General features: G+C 40.7%; 1 protein-coding gene across 1 annotated transcript in view; it reads right to left on the reverse strand.

The window, feature by feature from the left end:
- SPAG16 (sperm associated antigen 16) overlaps positions 1-21,338 on the reverse strand; it is a 1,123,687-nt gene that overhangs the window by 1,021,152 nt on the left and 81,197 nt on the right. The window contains exons 7-8 of the mRNA XM_066575621.1: positions 8,757-8,874; positions 5,171-5,240 (exon numbers count right to left, since the gene is read on the reverse strand). Of these exons, the coding sequence (XP_066431718.1) occupies positions 5,171-5,240; positions 8,757-8,874 (188 nt within the window). The remainder of the gene's footprint in view (positions 1-5,170; positions 5,241-8,756; positions 8,875-21,338) is intronic.

Here is a 21,338-nt window from a genome sequence, read left to right on the forward strand (position 1 = left end):
GTACATGACGCAAACCAGTTGGGTAGATTAAGAATAGACTAAGAGGGGAGAAGAATATGAACGAGCTGTGAGAGGGCTTAATGGAGGTTGGGATACAAATTTCATACAAATAACAGGCAAAGTTTTAATTTAAAACACTAATATTCATGTGCAATATCGAGTGCAGAGAGGGGTAGAGTGACTTTGGTGCCCAGAAGATTAGTTAGTTGGTTTATGTTTATGAATATTTCGTGGCAGCATAGGAGAACAACAGGAGTCACATGATATAAACTACGTCCACCTACAAGTCTAATAGTCTAATGCAATGTACTAATTCTAGTTGGCTTGATAGAATGATGGAGAATCGTATGACTATACAAGAAAGTGATACTGATTATCATATGCCTTTTTTCAATATGCTGTGAAATGTCTATGGTTTTTGCTTATTGTAATTTCTACTCTGTACAATTTAAATAACCTAATAAAAAGAGCTAATTAAACATATTAAAAAATTAGGACTACAACACAAAAAAACGACTACGTGCCTTATAGAAAAAGATCTCTTTGATCTACGCAAATATTAAAGGAATTGCTCAAATCAAAGACTAAAAAATACCATCTACTAAGCATTATGGCTTACCAGACATGTGTGGGAAAAGACTAGGCTCCCTGATCAAAAAACGTGAAAATATTTATTACTAAATTCAACGATAGAAGGACCAACTCCACCACACAATAGAGGGCATAGCCAAAACATTATGTGCCTGCTATGCTGACCTTTACAATATTGACAAACAAGATCATCAGACCCACAGAAGCTTAAATGAATCCCAAAAATTCTTAATTCCATTTCTCTCCTACAAATTTAAACCCCCCAGAAAGTAGGGCTGAACAATAGAATTTCCCCAAAAGAAATCGAAGACGCCATTAGCGCTCTGCCTAAAGGCGAAAGTCCAGGCCCAGGTGGCTTCAGCTCCATTTATTATAAACCATTTAAAGACACTCTAACCCCGGCCTTACACAAATACTTCAACCACATTAACGCCACAAATGATTCCCTAGAGAAGCTCTTACCGCCCACATCTCCCTTGTATTCAAGGACGAAAAAGACAATCCCCTCTGCAGCAGCTACAGGCCAATCTCACTAATTAAAAATGACATTAAATTGTATGCAAAAATCCTCACTAACCGAGTTAAGTTGCTTCTCCCAAACCTCATCAATATGGAACAAGTGGGATTCATCCCCCACAGGGAAGCGAAAGACAACACTACCAGACTTCTCAATGTGATAAGCCAAGCCAGATACACCAAGACCTATTAGCGCTTCTCACTACTGATGCAGAAAATATGTTTGATAGGGTCAATTGGCTATTTTTCAAAATGCCTCTACAAAATTTAGTTTCCCAAACAATTTCATCAATAAGATCATGGCCCTTTCCAAAAACTCCTCAGCCAACATTAAAGTGAATGGAAACCTTTCCCCCTCCTTCAATATTAAGAACAGTACACTTTCTCCTCTTCTATTTGTTCTTTCGATGGAAGTCCTTTTGGAAAGAATTAGGCAAAATCAACATATCACTGGTTTAAAATGTGGGCGAGCAGAACAGAAGACAGCATCCTTCGCAGATGATGTCCTGTTATTCATATCCAACCCCCTCTACTTTCTCAAACCACTCCTGACAGAATTTGAGCTTTTTGGTCAAATCTCAAATTTTAAACTTAATTTCTCAAAATCAGGGCTAATCAATATAAATATAGATAAGACTGTGTGGGCCCATCTATCTAAAATATTCAAAAACACCTGTTTCTACTATACAACTGGGACTTTATTCCGTTACAAGACAAAATTGAAAAATATTTAACTACATAGACAATGCTCCAGACCTCATGGCTGGGAAGGGAGAACCTAATTAAAATGATCGTTTTACCAAAAGTCCTCTACCTGCTACAAGCTCTTCCTATAGAAATACCCCAATCCTTCTTTATTAAGCTGAAATGTCTGATTACCAAATTGGTCTGGCAGGATAAAGGGCACAGAGTAAACTATATAACTAATTAAACACATAAATCATGGGGTCATAGGATTACTTGATTTCGAATCCTATCGCAAGGCTGTTCATTTAGCCCAAATAATCAACCTAACACACCTCTCAACTAACAAACTTGGGACCAACTAGAACGCCAACCCATAGGGACCAAGCTCCACTCATTATCCTGGTTAACCCCGCATAGTAAATCCTTGCTGAAAGAAATCACTAATCTTCTCACCGCAACCTCCTTTAAAATCATAAATTAAACAAAAACCGCAGTTGCATACCCTATATAAGCGGATATACTCCTTTCTTAAATTTAATGCCAAACAAACTAACATGTCTCAAAACTACCTTTGTAACACTCTAAATATCCCAACATACCATCTTCGAAGCTTTTCCGTAATAACCTGTTCATCTCAATACAAGATTTTCAAAAGATGCTATGTTTACAACAACCTAATGAAAGGGACTATGATGTATTCAAAGACTTTGTATCTGTTTTTCAGTCAGACATCCTTAATACCAGACTTGCCTGTGCATAAGCTCTTCGGAAAAGGCTACCCCTTCAGAGGGATTATCTCTAAATTGTACCACACGCTCAGTTATAATACGGGATATCCTGGGAGAACGATCTCAGCATAGCACGTTCACAAGAGGAAGTTAAGAGCATCCTAAAAAATTCAGACTCTGTCTCAACATCAATAAGATACCAAGAGCTAAATTATAAAATAATCCCAGATGGCACAAGACTCCAGATCTTCTCCACAAAATCAATCCAAATTGCCCTCCTCCATGTTGTAGATGTCTCAAAGCGGAAGGGACACTCTCACACATTCTGTACTCTTGCTCATCTCTACAGCCTTTCCTGTGCGAAGCGCAAAGGATGCTATATCTTATTTTGAAAGTAGTAATACTCTCACCAAACGTTTTCCTGCTCAACATAATCAGGAAAGAGAAATGCATTACTCCCATTCCTAATTGATGCAGCCAAAATACTTCTCGCTAGACATTGAAAGGAAACAGATCCTCCCAACGTCCAGGAATGGCTAAACGACATCAGCCTACTTGGCAGCCTTGAAAATACGAGACTGCTGCAAGAAGGAAAGGTAGAAAAATATCTTAAAACGTGGGCCAAGTGGATTTCCTTTAAGAAAAAATATCCTCCACCCCTCAGCTAAACCTATTAGCCAAGGTATATACTTCTTTAATACAACACATTTTCCATTTATCTCTGTGAACGGATCAACAAGCAGAGCTTCTATTCCCCCTTATTCCAGTCTTACCCTTTACTTTTGTTAATTCGGTCTCACTTTTTGTAATTCTATACATTGATGTTGCAATGCAATTTTACAATTATGATTGTTGTGAGATTTTGGGTGTGCTGCTACATCCGTAACCCAATTCCCCTTTTCTCCTTCTGTACTCCCCCTCAAATTTATAAATAAAAGTTTGGTTCCTTTATTCTGTCCTTAAAGGGGTTTCCCAAAACTTAAAATTTTGGACCCGATAACCCTGGAGGTCCCTTCCAACTCTACTATTCTATGATTCTGCTGACCAGGACATGTGACTGCTGCAGCCAACAATTGGCTACAGAAGGTCACTGCTGTGACCTCTGATTGGCTGCAGCAGTCACACGTCTTGGTCAGCAGAATCATAGAATGGTAGAGTTGGACGGGACCTCCAGGGTTATCGGGTCCAACCCCCCTGCTTAGTGCAGGATCACTAAATCATCCCAGATATTTGTCCAGCCATTGTTTGGACACTTCCATTGAAGGAGAACTCACCACCTCCTGTGGTAACCTGTTCCACTCATTGATCCCCCTCACTATCAGAAAGTTTTTTCTAATATCTAATTTCTGTCTTCTCCCTTTCAGTTTCATCCCATTGCTTCTAGTCTTTTCTTGTACAAATGAGAATAGGGCTGATCTCTCTGCAGTGTGACAGCCCTTCAGATATTTGTAGACAGCTATTAAGTCTCCTCTCAGCCTTCTTTTTTGCAAGCTAAACATTCCCAGACCCTTTAACCGTTCCTCATAGGACATGATTTGCAGACCGCTCATCATCTTGGTAACTCTTCTCTGAACTTGCTCCAGTTTGTCTATGTCTTTTTTAAAGTGGGGTGCCCAGAACTGGACACAGTATCCCAGATGAGGTCTGACTAAGGAAGAGTAGAGGGGGATAATGACCTCACGTGATCTAGACTCTATGCTTCTCTTAATACATCCCAGAATTGTGTTTGCCTTTTTGGCTGCTGCATCACATCGTTGACTCATGTTCAGTCTATGATCTATTAGTATACCCAAGTCTTTCTCACATGTGCTGCTGCTTAGCTCAATTCCTCCCATTCTGTATGTGCCTTTTTCATTTTTCTTGCCCAGATGTAGGACTTTGCATTTCTCCTTGTTAAATATCATTCAGTTAGTTGCTGCCCACTGTGCAAGCTTGTCCAGATCTTTTTGAATCCTCTCTCTTCTCATGTGTTAGCTATCCCTCCTAGCCTTGTGTCATTAGCAAATTTGATCACTTTCCCATCAATTGCCTTCTCCAGATCATTTATAAAAATGTTGAACACTGGGCCTAGGACAGAGCCTTGTGGTACCCCACTTGATACATTCTTCCACTTGGATGTGCAGTGGAACCAGGAAGAACAGAGTGGTTGTGAAGCAATTTTAAGTAGTAGAAAATCTTCTTTAAAGAGGACTTGTTGGCTCTCCTGACTATTTTAGTTCATATTTAGTTTCCATATAAAATAACAATTCCGGAGGATTTATTCTTAGCACTCTAGTATGTTGTTCCTCTGTTATCCCTCTTAGCAATGCATGAATAAATTGATGATTGGGTGTTAACATTCTTCTGGTCAATGGGGTGTGTATATAGTCTGGCACTGGCAGCACTGACTGGACATATTGTACAGGGACAACCCTTATTGGTAACACCCAGTTGTCAGTTTATGCATACATTTCTAGGAGGAATAAAAGAAGAACAACTCAAAGCAGAGTTATAAGAAAAGATGCTTCAAAATTGTTGATTAACGAAGAATACATATTTTTACTGACTAAAATTATGTTTGGAAAGGTGACCGATCCTCTTTAATATAACCGTTTGACAGATGATAGATATAGGAGATAGACAGACAGATACATAATTTTAAAAAATACCCTTTTTCGGAGAGAGATCAACTTTATTTCCAGATTCCAAATTCTTTAAGGTGGCTTGCAGACCAGTCACCTGGAATGAAAAAAAAAAAAAAAAAAAAAAAAAATCACATCTATATGAGGATTTCAAACAAAAAGTAATTGAAAAAGCACAGAGGTTCCAACTTCTGAGGCATGTAGCAGTGAGATGAGAAAAGAAATAGATTCCTTCATTTGAGTCTCAGTTGTTGGAAATGTTTTCTTCATACATGAACTTACAATCTTTCTGAAAATACATTTTTTAAAAGGTAAATGCACAGGAAGAGTTCAGACTGTGGAAACGGCCTTCCAGAAGGCCATATTTCAGTGAAATTGTATTAATCCAGTAGCAGCTGGACCAGACAAGTGCTCTGTAACCAAACACTTTGGAACGTGAAATGGACTTAGTCATGTAAGGCAGAAACATATAGCCCAAATAATATAATCCTTATATAAGGCCTCCTGAGAGTGTAATCAGTCTCACAGCTACAGTAAGTTTGCTTACAGTTTTATTGCCGGCATTGGAAGGATGGAAGAATCAGATGATTGGCACTGCCAGACTATTGTTTGCCTGATTAAAGACATTTCATTCTATGGGGTTAGAGAAAAGTTCTGATAATTAACGCAATAGCCTTATATAACATACTGTGTAAACTGTTCAACTGATCTATAGTGAAGATTGGGCCAACAGGACACTCCCAAAAATATAATACAGTGCTGCAACTGTCATATATAGTTCTCTTGAAAAAATAAATACATCTTTGCCCCTTTCTCATTTTCTTCTATCTTTGCATATTTGCTTCACTTCAATGTCTCAGATCATCAAAGTACTTTTAATATTAGACAAGAATTACCCAAGTAAACACAAAAAGCTGTTTTTAAATTATTTAATTTATTGATGAAACAATCTACATCTTTCAGATACAATCTTTCTTCGAACCCGAGTCAAAAGGATGCTAGTACATACCCTAATCAACTCCCACCTGGACTATTGCAACATCCTTGCTGACCAAAAAAATCTACCTCTACTTTAATTACTTTCATGTCTTCCCTCTCTGCCAATCCCTTCACTGGTCCATTGTCCACAAAATCCAGTTCAAAATAGTATCAATGACATAAAAGGCTATGCACAACTTGTCCGCATCATATATATATATATCTATCTCTCTATATCTATCTCTCTATCTTTCTCTATCTATCTCTCTATCACCTTATCTCCAGATACCTCCCTATAAGCAATCGCTGGTTCACAACCTTCCCCTCCATACATTTATAGCCTAATATTCCAATACATCCCCATGCATAATCTCTGGTTTTCGGAAGAATTCCTCCTCTGCTCTCTATTACTCAACTCTTCACATAATAATTTCCAATTTTCCACAGTGCGTCACCTATACACTGGAGCTGGTTATCCCCAAAGCATCAGATTCTCCTCCTTGAAAAGCTTCAAAATGACCCTGAAACCCCACCTCTTTGAAAAATCTACAGTAACAATGTTGCCATCCCAACAAGAGCACCTTTTACCCACATCTGCTGTGTTCTTCCTCCTCCCTTGTAGACTAAGGCCTTATGTCCATGGGCAAATTAACAATTTAAATCCACAGCGTTTCTCCCGCACGCGGATCCGCGCCCCATAGGGATGCATTGGACACCCGCAGGTAGTTAAATACCTGCGGATGTCATTTTTCCGTGCAGGCGCAGGCCCCGCATGCAGGAAAAAATCCGGACATGCTCTATTTAGGTGCGAGTCTCCCGTGGGGATAGCTCCCGCAGGCTTCTATGGAAGCCTATGGAAGCCGTCCGGATCCGCAGGAGACCCGAACCTGAATTAAACTCACCTGCTCCGGGCGATGCAGGTCTTCCTTCCTTCGCGGCCGGAAAACTTCTTTCTTCAGCCCGGCGGATGTGCCCGGCACATGCGCGCGGCACGCAGCCGGCGTGCCGAGCACATCCGCCGGGCCGAAGAAAGAAGATCCGGCCGCGAAGGAAAGAAGACATGCACGGCCCGCAGCAGGTGAGTTTATTCTTATTTTCAGCCCTCATGTCCACATTCTCCATGGAGAATAAGTAGCGGGCCTGATTTTCCCTGTGGGCATGAGGCCTAAGGCCTCGAGGGGAGGGTCCTTTCTTTCTGTATCAATCTGTAAGGTATTTAGTCCATGTTTATTATTCCTGTAGTTTGCCATAGGTTGTGTGCTTAGACCTCTGTTCTCATATATACAGCACCCTGGAATCAATTGCGCTTTAAAATAATTAATACAAGGGAAGGGTGAAGACGACAACAGGTGCGGGTAGAAGATGCTTGCCTGGTAGTGTATTGTGAACAGAAAAGCTTAGTCACCTCTCTAGAACAACAGATCCAGCTTCTCAGGATAAAAGTTTAAACCTTAATTGTAGCAATAAAAACCATCACCACTCCATGCATAAAGAAAATTCTGACACGTTTCAGGAGCACAATGCCAGAGACGCGTCAGTAATTTCTGTTTGCTATGACTACGAGTATAGAGTGCATCTAAAACATGGCAGGGATTTATTTTTGCATGGAGTGATAATGTTTGGATTGCTAAAATGAAGGTTTCAACTCCTTAATCCTGAGAAGCTGGATCAGGTTTTCTTCCTGATGGTAGTGTGGTGGCTTCAGGGTTTTTTGGAGGTTGTAGGCTTTTCTGAAGAGGTCGATTTTCAGGTTGCTTTTGAAGTTTTCAAAAGGTAGGGAAGAGAGTGATTAATTGGCATAGTAAGTTCCAAGGCTTGGGGGACACAGTGGAGAAGCCGTGGAGACAATTGTGCAAGGAGCAAATAATAGGAGAATGAAGAAGGAGGTCATGTCTGGTCAGAGATGTACAGAGGGGATAGGTTGTGGACAGCCTTGTAGGTCACGGAAAATATTTTGAACCGGATTCTCTGGACTACATGTAGCCAGTAAAGAGATTAGCAAAGAAGCAACAACACAAAAGATGGATTAGCTGGTTAGCAGAGTTGAAGGTGGATTAGAGGGGCACAAGAGTGTTAGATGGGAGGGCTCAGTGAAGGATGTTGCAAGGGTCTAGGAGGCAGATGATGAGGGCACACACTAGCATTCTTGCCGACTTGAGCTTGAGGAAGGATCATATCCGAGAGATGTTTTTGAGTTAGAAGCAGAAGTAGATTGTAGGGGCTTGTAATAGTTTGAAAGACAAGGTAGAACGAAAAGTTACTTTAAAGCAACAGACTTAAGACTGTGGAAATCATGAAGTCATTAATTGTGATTGATAGGTCTGGTGGGGGTTGGGGTAGATATGCCAGCAAACAATTCCTCCCCTCTAGCAGCAGTTTCTGAGATCACCCAACTATACATTGGTAAACTGCATTATTATATGTACTTCCTTATATTACACTCATTTACATAAAACTATAGGTCCACTTGTAATGACCCATACTTTATCAATATGTGATTTGTACATATCTAACCAATGGGAATCCCAGCAGACACAAGAAGGGAGCATGAGATCACTTTAGAAGAAGCAATAAAGGTATATAACCACTTTGAAATCACATATATTAAGTGCAATCAATAAAGCCAATTCATCACCTCTCCAACGGCTCGGTCCCTCTCTAGGCTGGTCAGCATCTTCTGCCTCAAGACTGTTTGGTATTTTTCATGTAGCTGTTTCAGCAATGGTTCATAAGACGCATAATGTGCCTTCAGCCTTGAAGAAAGAAAAAGAATTCAAACATATAAAGCCGAGTGACCTTTCATGCATGCTTTCAGCAGTGAAGACGGCACTGTGATCATCAAACCAGCTTCCTAAGGACTCATTACTCACATACACATTAGTATTGAAAAGTCTATCTTTTGTGTATTGGAACAGGTTGCATGACATCTGCATAAATGATCCCCAAACTGTTGTGGAAGTGAAGGGAATGTCTGCTTGAATTACATACAGTTGTAATGCTGTAATATATTATAACAGAGGTTATATACTGTATAAAAATAAGCAAATAGGAACAGTGCTGTTCCCACAGCAACCAAGCACAATCTTCACAAGGTTGAAGAAAGACACGAAAAATCTAATTCCATCTAATATATAAGAATTGTATATCCAACATAAACACAGACTTTATATATGATAAAGGAGGCGGTGAGTTCTCCTTCAATGGGAGTCTTCAAACAAAAGCTGGACAGACCTCTGTTTGGGATGATTTAGTGATCCTGCACTGAGCAGGGGGCTGGACCCAATGACCCTGGAGGTCCCTTCCAACTCTACTACTCTATGATTCTACTAGTAGCTTTGCCTTTCCAATGGCTTAATAACAATGGTAAGAACAGCAACAACCACCAAGCTCTCCTATGATCCAATATGCTAATAATTTCTCTTTACCAGACATAATTTGCTGCTAGCTATAAAAATATACAATGAAGCCTCTCACACTACATTAACCCTTTCCCGCCCCATGACGTAAGGGTATGTCATGGCAGGCTGGTACTATCCCGCAAAATGATGTACCCTTACGTCATCGGGATAGCGCGAGATCATGACTGATCTCGTGCTATCCCGCAGCGGGAGCCGGCTGTCACTGATAACCGGCCTCCCGCTGCAACAGCGGGGGGGCATCAGAGATGTGCCCCCCCACTGTTAACCCCTTGCCGGCCGCAATCTAAGTAGATCGCGGCAGGGAAAGCGTTCACAGAGGGAGCGCGCTCCCTCTGTCTCCATCCGGCTCTCACGATGTTATCGCGAGAGCCCGGTCTGTCGCCATGGCAACAGGACGCCAGACACTGGCGTCCTGTAATGCCAATGCCTATGATCGCTGTATAAGCAATAAGGCATGGCAGGGCAGTAGCCCTGCCATGCATTATCACAGCGATCATAAGTGCTGTGCTGCAAGTCCCTCAGAGGGACTCAAATAGTGTAGAAAATAAAAATGTAAAAAAAAAACTTGTAAAAAAAACATTTTTTGTGCTTTTTCTAATATTAGCATAAAAAAGTTAAAGAAAAATTAAAATGGCACATATTGGGTATTGACTAGAGATGAGCAAGCATACTCATCCGAGCTTGATGCTCGTTCGAGTATTAGGGTGCTCGAGATGCTCGTTACTCGAGACGAGCACCACGCGGTACTCGTCTCGATTAAACGAGCACTGACCATTGAATTCAATGGAGCCGGCAATACAGCCAGCTCCATTGAAAGCAATGGGCTGCCGGCGAGCACGGGATGAATTTTCAGGAAGGGCTTAAAAATATAAGCCCTTACCTGAAAATCATCCTAAAATGTGCAAAAAAAAAAAAAAAAAGTATAATCACCTTTCCGCTGCAGCCAGAGTTCAGCCATCTGGCCGGCAGTTCTCCTGAACTGCTCCGAGTAGTATTCCGAGTGAGAGCTGCCTCTGATTGGTGAGGCTGTGACCAATCAGAGGCAGCTCATTCAGCAGGCGGGGATTTTAAATCCCCGGCTGCTGAATACTACTCGGAGCACTCTTGCCACTATTGTGGCTTAATAGTGAGACCTCGGAGCCCGAAATGCAGTCCTGCATGTTGCTCCTCGTCTGTCCTATCCATTTCTGTGTTTTTTACATGACTTTGGTGATTTGCTAAGATTTTCACAAATGAAAACCTTAGCGGAGCACCTGTCATATACAAAAATGCTCGAGTCGCCCATTGACTTCGTTACTCAAAACGAACTCTCGAGCATCACTGAAAGTTCGACTCGAGTAACGAGCACTCGAGCATTTTGGTGCTCGCTCATCTCTAGTATTGACGCATCTGTAACGACATGTACAAAAAGTTAAACACGCTTTTTATTTTGTACGGCAAAAAGCGTTAAAAAAAATGCTAAAACACAGAGGCAAAATGCTAATTTTTAGCATTTTGCCTCCCAAAAAAATACAATAAAAGTGATCAAAAAAGCCGTATATTCCCCAAAATGGTACCAATAAAACCTACAGCTCGTCTTGCAAAAAATAATAGCGCTCCGTACATAGAAAAATAAAAAAGTTACAGGACTTTGAATGCAGCGATAGAGGAAAAAAAAAAAAAAAGGTTTCCTAAAAAAGGGGTTTTATTGCAAAAAAGTGGAAAAACCTAAAAAAAAAAAAAAAAGAATTTTGGTATCGTAACTGTACCGACCCGCAGAAAAAATGGATGGTGTCATTTATGCTGCATGATTAACGCTGTAAAAAAAAATAAATCTATGGCAGAATTGATCCCTTTTCTCTCCCTATCATAAAAAAAAATAATAATAAAAGTTTTACAATATAGTCAATGTACCCAAAAGTGGCACCAATAAAAACTACAGCTCGCCACACAAAAAACAAGCCCTTGTACGACCGCGTCAACAGAAAAGTAAAAAAGTTATAACTTTTGAAAATTTGAGATGAAAATCCGCCAAAAATCGTTGCGTCCTTAAGCCAAAAATAGGCCATGTCGTTAACGGGTTAAAACAATGGTGTCTTAGAAGCAAATATATAGTAACTTATATATCTGGAGTTGCCTGGGTATAAATATATATAAATACTGTGAAATACACTGCACGTACCACTGTGGAGCCTGGTTATCGGTGCATATGGCAGTGATTTTGGACTGAGCATGACAGCTGTGGCAAGGCAGTACACAGAATGCCCTGCAGAGGGCTGCAAACCAGGCATTCTGTGTGCTGATCAGCAGGGACAGCTGTATGGATGTGTCTGGAGAAGATAAAGCCTCCTGACACACTGAGCTGCACAGTGTAGAGTTTCTCAATGTTGGAGGAGACTGCCCTCTATGGGATAAGGGCTTGGAAGATTGGCTGCCCTGGGACCCCTGGAGGGGACGGGTGTTGGGGGCTGACAAGCCACAAGGTCTCGACAGGGAAGACAAACCTGGGATCACTCTCTGAATGGGATGGCATGGACTTTGAGATATTGCTGAGATACGTTGGTGTAGTAGACCTGATCGTTAGAACCAGAGGTGTAACTTCAATGCACCCCAATGCAAAACCTGTAACAGGGCCCCCCAACTATAATGCTTTATTCATAGTACTGGGCTCCCTATATGGAGACGAGAGGCCTTATATGCCCCCTAAGGCTCCAGGGCCCAAGTGCAACTGCATCCGTTGCATCTGCTATAGTTACGCCCCTGGATAAACATCCTGTGTTAGCTAGTGGCTAGACAGCGGGGGATTGTTTTGGCATGTGCACTAGGATGCCTGTTACAACAGTGTGAAAAGGCTGTTGAACCCAGTTTTATACCAAAAGTACGGTGTAGAGTGAATTCCTGATATGTTGCCACTTATCTTATGAAGGAAAGATGGCGGTCCATGAGCGACTAATCCCCAAGTTACCACACAGCCTATCTCACACACGCTGTAATGCGCAGTCTTCCTGGTTTCTTGTCTTCTTTAAATTTCCCACTTTGTCGCTTCACAACGGCGCATATAAATGCTGCACAAATGCAACATAATTGCACATGTACAGTGTTGATTACGTCTCCATAGAGAACAATGGGCTCTATCGTAAGTGAAACGCGCCAAAATAAAACATGCTGCAGGCTTTTTTGCACACCTATTATACACAATGAATTTTCAGAAGTGGGAATGGCTCAATGAAAATCAATGCACTGTCATTTACTCCTTTCACCGCAAATGAGCATGTACATTGCACGCATAATACGCAATTAAATTACGCTCATGTTAGCCCACTATATATTATTTATATATATATATTATATATATATATATATATATATATATATATATATAATATTTTAAATCTATTTAATAATTTGTTGCTCTTCTTGTAAACCTCTGGAACATGCAACACATTAAATTGTCTGTGGGAACTGCATAGGGAGCACAATCACTTGTTTTACTGGTGATACAGAATGCCACCCTGGCACGTAAGTTATGCACTGGCTTGTTCATCTTCTTTTTGAATTTACACCCCATGCTGTTCTGAAGTCTCTGCAGCCCTTGATGTCTTGGCTCTTTTCCGGTCATTCATAAGTCATTGGTCATGATGTTCGTTTTTCTCACTCTCTTGCAGTAACTTTATTTTGTTTGCTTTTAGCTGTACTTGTCTGACGGGTTTCAGAAGGCATTCCAGATCCACGTAGTCTAAATTATTCACCACGCTGTATCACAAAGCATCTCCTTTTACCATAGATTATACAAAAGGCCTCATTTATTGAAACTGTGTAAAAAAATGTTTCCTCCACATAGCAATTAATTACCATTCCTTAAGCTGCTCTAGTAAAATGAAAGTTGTGCTGTGATTGGTTGCTATGAAATCCCCAAGTATTTTAAGTTGGAGCATAAAGAGTATGTGTACAAGTCTAGTTGAAAACCATCAAGGCATATAGGAGCCTATGGAGAACAAAACAATTTTCACTTTTATATATTTTAAAGTAGTCAGATGACAAAGTTGTGAATGGAAGCCATGCAGTATTTACAAGTCCGATAGCCTACCATGTGTTTGAAAAAGCAAAACGGTGATTGTAAATATATCTGTATGTTCCCTACAATTTATCCTTGGCAGAGATCCAAACAGCATATATCATGAAACTAGATACCCTTCTGCAATCAAAACTCCTTTCCACTACCCTCTACAATGTATGCTGTTGCAAGACACATTGAATTCAATGGAAGTTGTGCCCGCAATACCAACCTGGGTGGTGCGCTATGGTCAGCGCTTTCTGCATCTGGCGCTGAATGCAGTGACAGCGGCCCTGGAAATCAGCTGATCGGCAGAGATCTGAGCAGAGGGTCTGCGCCGATCATCTATTGATGAGATCGGGAGGTCATCAATAGAAAAAAATTTTTTAAAGTCTTGGAATATCCCTTTAAGCTGTTCACACAACCATTTTTCTTTAACCTAATGGAAAGAAATTGCTGCATTTCCTATTTGTTCATGTACTGTCCAATCATTTTTGCATTCAAATTCCCGAACAGCGTATGGCTGCGCTTGTCTGAATAAGCCCTTACTGCGTTGTGATTTCTGCGGTTTAGTGGTGGCACATATTCGAAAATCCAAATCGACTCTTAGTCATTGTTAGTCTGGACACAGAATTGCAAACAGCGTACCGTCAGGTTGTCTACACTGCAATACAGGAGCGTAAAACAGCTGTAACGCAGTGATTTGCCTTGCTTCATCCACAGTGAATGCTTGATTAACCTACCTGCCATGAAATGACACCAGCAGACGTTAGTAGAAGTCTCTGCATCATTTCTAAATCACTTTATACATTGATATCTGAGCATATTGCACAGGCACACTACCAAATTAGCAGATATTTTGTCCTCCTGGCTCTGGAACAGAATCATAAATAATTCAGAAGCAGATTTATAATAAATCCCAATGAAATCAGCTGGATTGTTTCCATCAGTAATTCCAGGGGCTTATTTGTATACATTTTCGGTGTGGTTTTTGAGAACTCACTTATAAACAATCCTATACATAACTAGAGAGGCAGTAAATTGCCCAACACTTGGCTTGCTTTTTAGCTTCATGTTGTAAAACAACGGAACTTTACATTTTGCAGATTCAAATTCACATGATGTGTATCCTAAGTGCTTGTAAATCTATTTTAGGGTCTGTCTCCTCGGTTATGAATTGTTATAAGCAGGGGTGTGGGTAGGGAGCCTACTCAAGTGCAAAAATCCTAGAAACAATGCAGAAGTAACCTAGAGAAAACTAGGCAAAACAAAATTGTCTCAAAGTATACTTAACTTTTCAGAACAAGCTGCCATATGTGTGTACGTGAGGAATACTACTAAATATTCCCTGAAAATAAGACCTACCCCGGTAACAAGCCCTACCATTATTTTTTCCCTTTTTGGGGGGTGGATGGGGGGGGGTGGACAGACGAGACAAAATAAACTCTTGTCCGTCCACTACATTAAAAAAACAAACAAACCAAAAAAAACAACACTCACCTAGTAGACTTTGTTAGGGTCCCTTGTGCTGGGCTGCCGCAGGCTTCCATGTAGTCCGGAATGCTGACAGACCATTTCTTCCTGGTAGCAGGGCTTGAATACTCCGCTTCCAGCAAACAATTGCCCTGATCGGTTCATCGAGCACAGTGTCAGCCAATCAGAGTCGGTGCTCGATTAACCGATCACAGCTATTCAATGATGTCATTCAATAATTGGCTGTGATTGTTTAATCGAGCACCAGCTCTGACTGGTTCATCGAGCATCGCATCAGACAATCAGAGCAATCACTTGCGGGAGGCGGGGTATTCAAGCCCTGCTACGAGGAAGAAGTGCTCTGTCAACATTAAGGAGTACACGGAAACCTGCAGCAGCGCCTGAGACCAACATGACGGACCTGAATGCAAGCTGCTAGGTGAGTATTATAAGTCACCTCTCGAAAATAAGACGCTGTGCCTCTTCTGGGGTCAAAATTAATATATGGCAGTGTCTTATTTTCGGGAAAACACGGTATACATGTGCAGAGTATATGGCATTTTTCATCAGTTTTTCCTCTCTGCAGGCTGTATCTCATATTATCAGTTCTCTCTGAGCTGATGGGTGGAGACTGCTACTATGAGGTTTTCAATACACTGCACATGCAGTAAACCATATAATCTGTTCCCTGTAGCGTACACACACATAAATAACTGCATCTTGTAGGACCGTGCACAGGAAGACTGAGTTGTGTAGGGTCTTGTTCACACAGGCTTTAAACTGTGAGATCCACGTTGGATCTTTCAAAGCTATGCCATGGATTTTCATGTGGGTCCACACATGGATTTAGCTCCAGTCAGTGGGGCAAATTGGTGTGCGGCTGCCTGACGCTGTTTACTCACTGATTTTGTGTGGAAACCACAAGAATGGAGATGTCAATTCTTTTTTGTTCTGCAACATGTATTTTGAAACCCAAGTGCAAAGAAGTCTACACTGCTGCAGCTTGCGGCGTGGTATGCCCAAATACATGGAGAAATTACACCATGTGAATAAAGTATGGATGTGATTTCTGTACTTGTGGAACAGTAAATAATTCACCGTTAGCAATAGCAAGACTACATAAGTTTTTCTTCCCTTCAGAGACTGCTACGGGCAGCACAAGTCATCATCCAGCTACACTTCCTGTTATCCGTCTTTTTATCTCTGTTACTACAGACAGACTTCATTTTACAACAGGCTCTGAACAGCATTTAGAGCAAATAGAGATTTAGGCTGGGTTCACACAGGGCGGAAATCCCGCGGAAATCTTGCGGAATGTCCGCAGCAGGACTGCACGGAAATTCCGCAATATTCCGCAGCGGAAAGGCAGTTTCAAAACCCGCATTTGAAGCGACTTATCCACGTGTATTCCGCTGCGGAAATCTCTCCCCATAGAGAGGAGAGCCTGCAGCGAAAACAACTATAAAAAAAATTGAGTTGCCGCGGACTTGAATTCCCCACGGCATGTTAGTTTCAGCGCGCCTTGGCCACAATGGAGTGTCCACAGCGTGTGGACGAGAGTTTTATAAAAATCTTGTCCACTTTGCTGCTTAATCTCGGGCTTGAGATTGCCAGTGGAATTTCTGTGCAGAAAGTTTCCGCCCCGTGTGAACCCAGCCCTAGAGCAAGTTTTCAGAAATAAAACATTTCAGGTAAATAAAGTAATTTGCACTCTTGCTGGTTGGCTATCACATAAGTACAAGTTGCTTGAAAAGTTAGTGACATTTAAAAAAAAAGATAGATAAAAAAAGAAAGAACATCTGTCACCAGATATATATATATATATATATAGATATATATATATATATATTTTTTTTTTTTTTTTTGAATACCTGTTAAATGTCCTTTAAATGTATAGGGCACATTAACTCTTTCTGGGGTTTCTTAACGACCAAGGGAACTTTACGCTGTATGACTCTCGAGTGTGTAAGCACCCGACAGCGGCTCCAGCAACTATCGCCCCTGTGCTTTTACACAGAAGCGACAGTCTGTCAGAGAATGGAGGCTGAGCGGCAGGAGATCTCTTCCGGCTGCCCACCGCCATTCACTGCAAACCGGGCCTTGCTCACAGGTTGAGCAGGAGTGGTCAGTAGCTCACTGAAAAGGGACAACTAGTGACTACTGAGCAATTTCTCGTTCAGTGCCCTTTTGGGGGGCCGTGTGTACACAGGCTGACAGTCACCTATAATGCTAGTTTGAGCGATTATTCAGGTGACTATCAGCCTGTGTAGAGGTACCTTCACTTGAGGGTTACTATCTTCTACAGGACTCATTCAAAACTTAGAAAGCCACACAATAGCTGTTGCCTATCCCATGTAGAAACTACAATTCTTGTCACTGCAATCAATAAGAAATATTTTATATTACATTCATACCTTCGATCCTTTAACTCATATCAATATGTGTGACAGGCAAATAAGGTGAAGGGCAGGGAAGGAGTGGCCCTTTGAATATATTGAAAATGATGGTGGAGACTATGGTTGTGTTGACTTACAGACATTTGACATTCTGTTTAAAAGCAAAACTCAAATACCAACACATTGTGGACCAATGAAACAAATTAAAATTTACTCATCAAAAATATGCATAGTTTGCCCTGTACAGAGATACTAAATATGTTTAGATTACTTGACATCTGGCATAGCTATATTGCCAAAGAGTCATGTTAAAGGCAGTAGGTAGGGACAATGAAGGGCAGACAAAAAAAAATCTGAGGATAACCACACTTCATGGGTTTAGTAGGTAATATGTCTGCCATTCAGTATAGCTGGTGCTACCGTAGTATAGATGGGCTGAAAGTTAAACTGAATTTTAATTTTATTCAGGGAAGCTTTTTTTTTTTTTTAAACATGATTTTCCTATTTTTTGGACTATATTTTTTCCATTTACTTACCATACCCTCTGGCTATGTTTATAATGGAAGACACAATCTGTGTCGGTCCTCTATTCCCCAACAACATAACAGCAAGCTAATAACTAATTCTGTGACCTGTGAATGTGGGAGTGCAGGGAAGACAAGAACTGGGTCACCCTAATTTTCTGTTTCAAGAAAAACAGTGAGATCATTATTATGTCATGGGTTTCTACAGCAACCGCACATGTGAAAGCAAGTGCACACAGCGCTCTAATTAAATAAAGCATTTGGCAAGGTTAGCATGGCGAGTGGGAGCGGCGACAGTCCAAACCATGCAATAGCAGTGCAAGAATAGTAGAATAAAGCTTACCAGTCCAAAAAACTAATTTAAATGACCAATACACTACATAAAATGCAAAATAACGGTTTGTAAACTTATTTTAGAATATAGTTCTGTTCACTTTTAAGAAATCTACTGAAATGGAGTTGGTGATTGTAGAACTATTAAGTCTAAAACAAAGGGCTAGAATGTACCCAATGATTTCGGTTTTTTTAGATTCCTATCTTTTTATTTTTTTCAAGTGGGGATACCATAAGTGCAGAATGTGACCTGGACACAGGAGCACCAATGACCCCTGTCCATGAAAGAGTTAACAAAGTTGCTTCATGTTTCATTTTAGATGTATTGGAACAGTAATGGAGAAACAATTTGTGTAATATTAATACTTGCATCATTACTACAAATAGGATTGGATGGAATGAAATCCTTTATAATGTATAGGATGTTCTGAGGCTTCGGTTTTAAATGGAACCTTTCAGCTCACTTATGATGTCCAAACTGCAGGCATCAGGTTATAGAGCAGGAGGAGCTGAGCAGATTGATGTATAGATTATGAGGAAAGATGAGGTACAACTTGTAATTTTGTCATTTAGGCCTCTGCACATTCTGAGCTGAACAGTCCAATGGGCAGTCCTATCATTGATTGACAGCTATCTGTTTATGACTGTACATAAAGAGATATAAACCAACAAAAAACACAAACTTACTAAAAGCCATATATTTACTATTGTGCTGATGCAAGAGGGCAGGTATACACCCATTTCTCAACAAGCAGACAGCGCAACTACTATAATGGAGGAGCACAGGTGCAAGATAAACAATCACTCACACATCCTCCCTAAATCGAGGGTGGAAAGCTGTCCAGTACCCAACTTGCACATAGGTAAAGCATACACAGGGTGTCAGGCCACACAGTATATATAGTGCACCATGCAGGCTCACAGCCTATTCGTGATGCCACATTTCAATCTAGCGGGCTGCCCTGCACCTCATAGGCGAACCACACCGACCCCCGGGCTCCCCAGCATTAAAAACTGCACTGCATGTTACTAATATGTATCTACAATTCTCAATAAATATGAGGTATTGGTTAATATTTTGGCCAAAACAGACAAGCTCACAAGCCCCGTCAAGGCTCCTCGTTCTCTTGTGAGTCCCAACTCTAACATCAGTTAGAAGCATAGTAAAATGAAAAAAAAAGACAAAATAACAAAAAAGACACAAAAAGTGGCCATATACTTACTATTGTGCTGATGCAAGAGGGCAGGTATAGACCTATTCCTCAACATACAGACAGCCAAACTGCTATAATGGAGGAGCACAGGTGCAAAATACTGATAAACACTCGCTCACACATAAAGAGGAAGCTGTCAATCACTGTTAGGACCGCCCATTGGACTGTTCAGCTCAGAATGAAGAAAGGTTTAAATGAATAAAACGCAAGTTATACTGAATCTATTCCCATAAAACTATATATCAGTCTGCTCAGCTCCTCCTATTCTAGAACATGATGGCTGCAGTTTGCACAGCATGCTTGGGCTGACAGAAATTCTATTGACCGGTATTGTGCAATATGAGGTATTGTAAATAATACTTCATTTATTTCCTGTCTATATTACACATAGGCCTTATGCACACGGAATATCGCAGCGGGGTCAGTCATGGCGCCCCCCCCCAAAGACCCCATACTTACCTCCGGCGTGCATGTTCCATAGAACCTAATAGCTGCAGTGAAACGCCACGGATTTAAACGCGGCGGAAATCTGTCCGTGTGCATTAGGCCATAGTGGTAGTAGTTTTTCAGTAGACCATAATGTTACTAAAAATTATTTTTCTCCTAAAAAAAAGATACAGACGTTTATGTTTTCTAACAACACTTTGTTTTTTATCAACGAGATGGCTGCACAAGGTATCCGAAATTATCCGGGAATGTCATAGTTTCTCCGCATGTAAGAAATCAAATTTTTTTTTTGTGATCTAGACAACAGAAGGACAACTTATTTCTTGACTAGTTTTTCTCTTCTAAGACACGTTACGTTTTCACAGACCTCTGCTATAGACTAGACAGAATCAAGTGCAATCTCTCAACTGCCTTCAGTGCAAAGCTTAAAAGGTTTGAAATCTAGAACGTTCATGGATGACTAGCCTGGGGAGAAGACAGTTTTTCTACGGTCACATTTTCTCTAAGACGACTACAATCCAGCAACAACTTCTAATTGATTTTAACTTTTGTGTTGTGTGTCCTAAGGGTGGCTAATGCTTTGTCACTTACTCCAGAATATAGTAGCGCAGAGCAAAGCACATGGAAAATATATGACAGAGGTTTTCATATTTTAATCAAAATCATTGTGTTCCCTGGAGGGGATGACAGCTACATTTCTTTATCTGCACAAGTCAAACAGGGATCGCACAGTACTACTAGGGAAAAAAACGTGAAATATAAATTTGATCAATAAGAGATTATAGCAAGATATGACAAGAACGGGTCTGTGAAGTTTTGACTCTGCAGCGTTTAGTGACAAATTGAATGAACATTAATACAAAAGGCAGCGGACATTGTCACATCCACTTCTTCAGAAAAAGAGTTAATTAAAATGCTACCTGCAGTATGAAAGTCAATAGCTCAGCTACATTGATTAGTAAGCTATTGCAAAGAAAGACGTGATGGAGACGACAGGAGAAGGAGCCTGCCATCTTATAAAGCTATTTAAGACTTCTTTCACCAGTCCCATCCCCGTCACTCAGACCATTTAATTAGTGACATAACACGGTATATAAAATGAAGTGAAGCTTTGTTTTGGAGCCACTTTACAAACTTTCTTTGGAGACTGCATAAACTGCAATAACTTATATAATGTTATGAAAAAAGATCTTTTTGTAGCAAGGAACCATCACCAAATAACGTACTTGGCTGAAGGAAATTTAAAGGGCTTTTTCAAGATTCCTACATGCTTAACCCTTTCCAATCCAATTTATATCCTGGTTTTCCTAGGGGGGGGGTTACTCTTTTTTTTGCCGTTATACAACAGCGCTATATGCTGGCTTAAGCCAGTACTGCA

Source organism: Eleutherodactylus coqui, chromosome 8 (genome assembly GCF_035609145.1).
Source record: "Eleutherodactylus coqui strain aEleCoq1 chromosome 8, aEleCoq1.hap1, whole genome shotgun sequence".
In the NCBI taxonomy this organism is placed as follows: domain Eukaryota; kingdom Metazoa; phylum Chordata; class Amphibia; order Anura; family Eleutherodactylidae; genus Eleutherodactylus; species Eleutherodactylus coqui.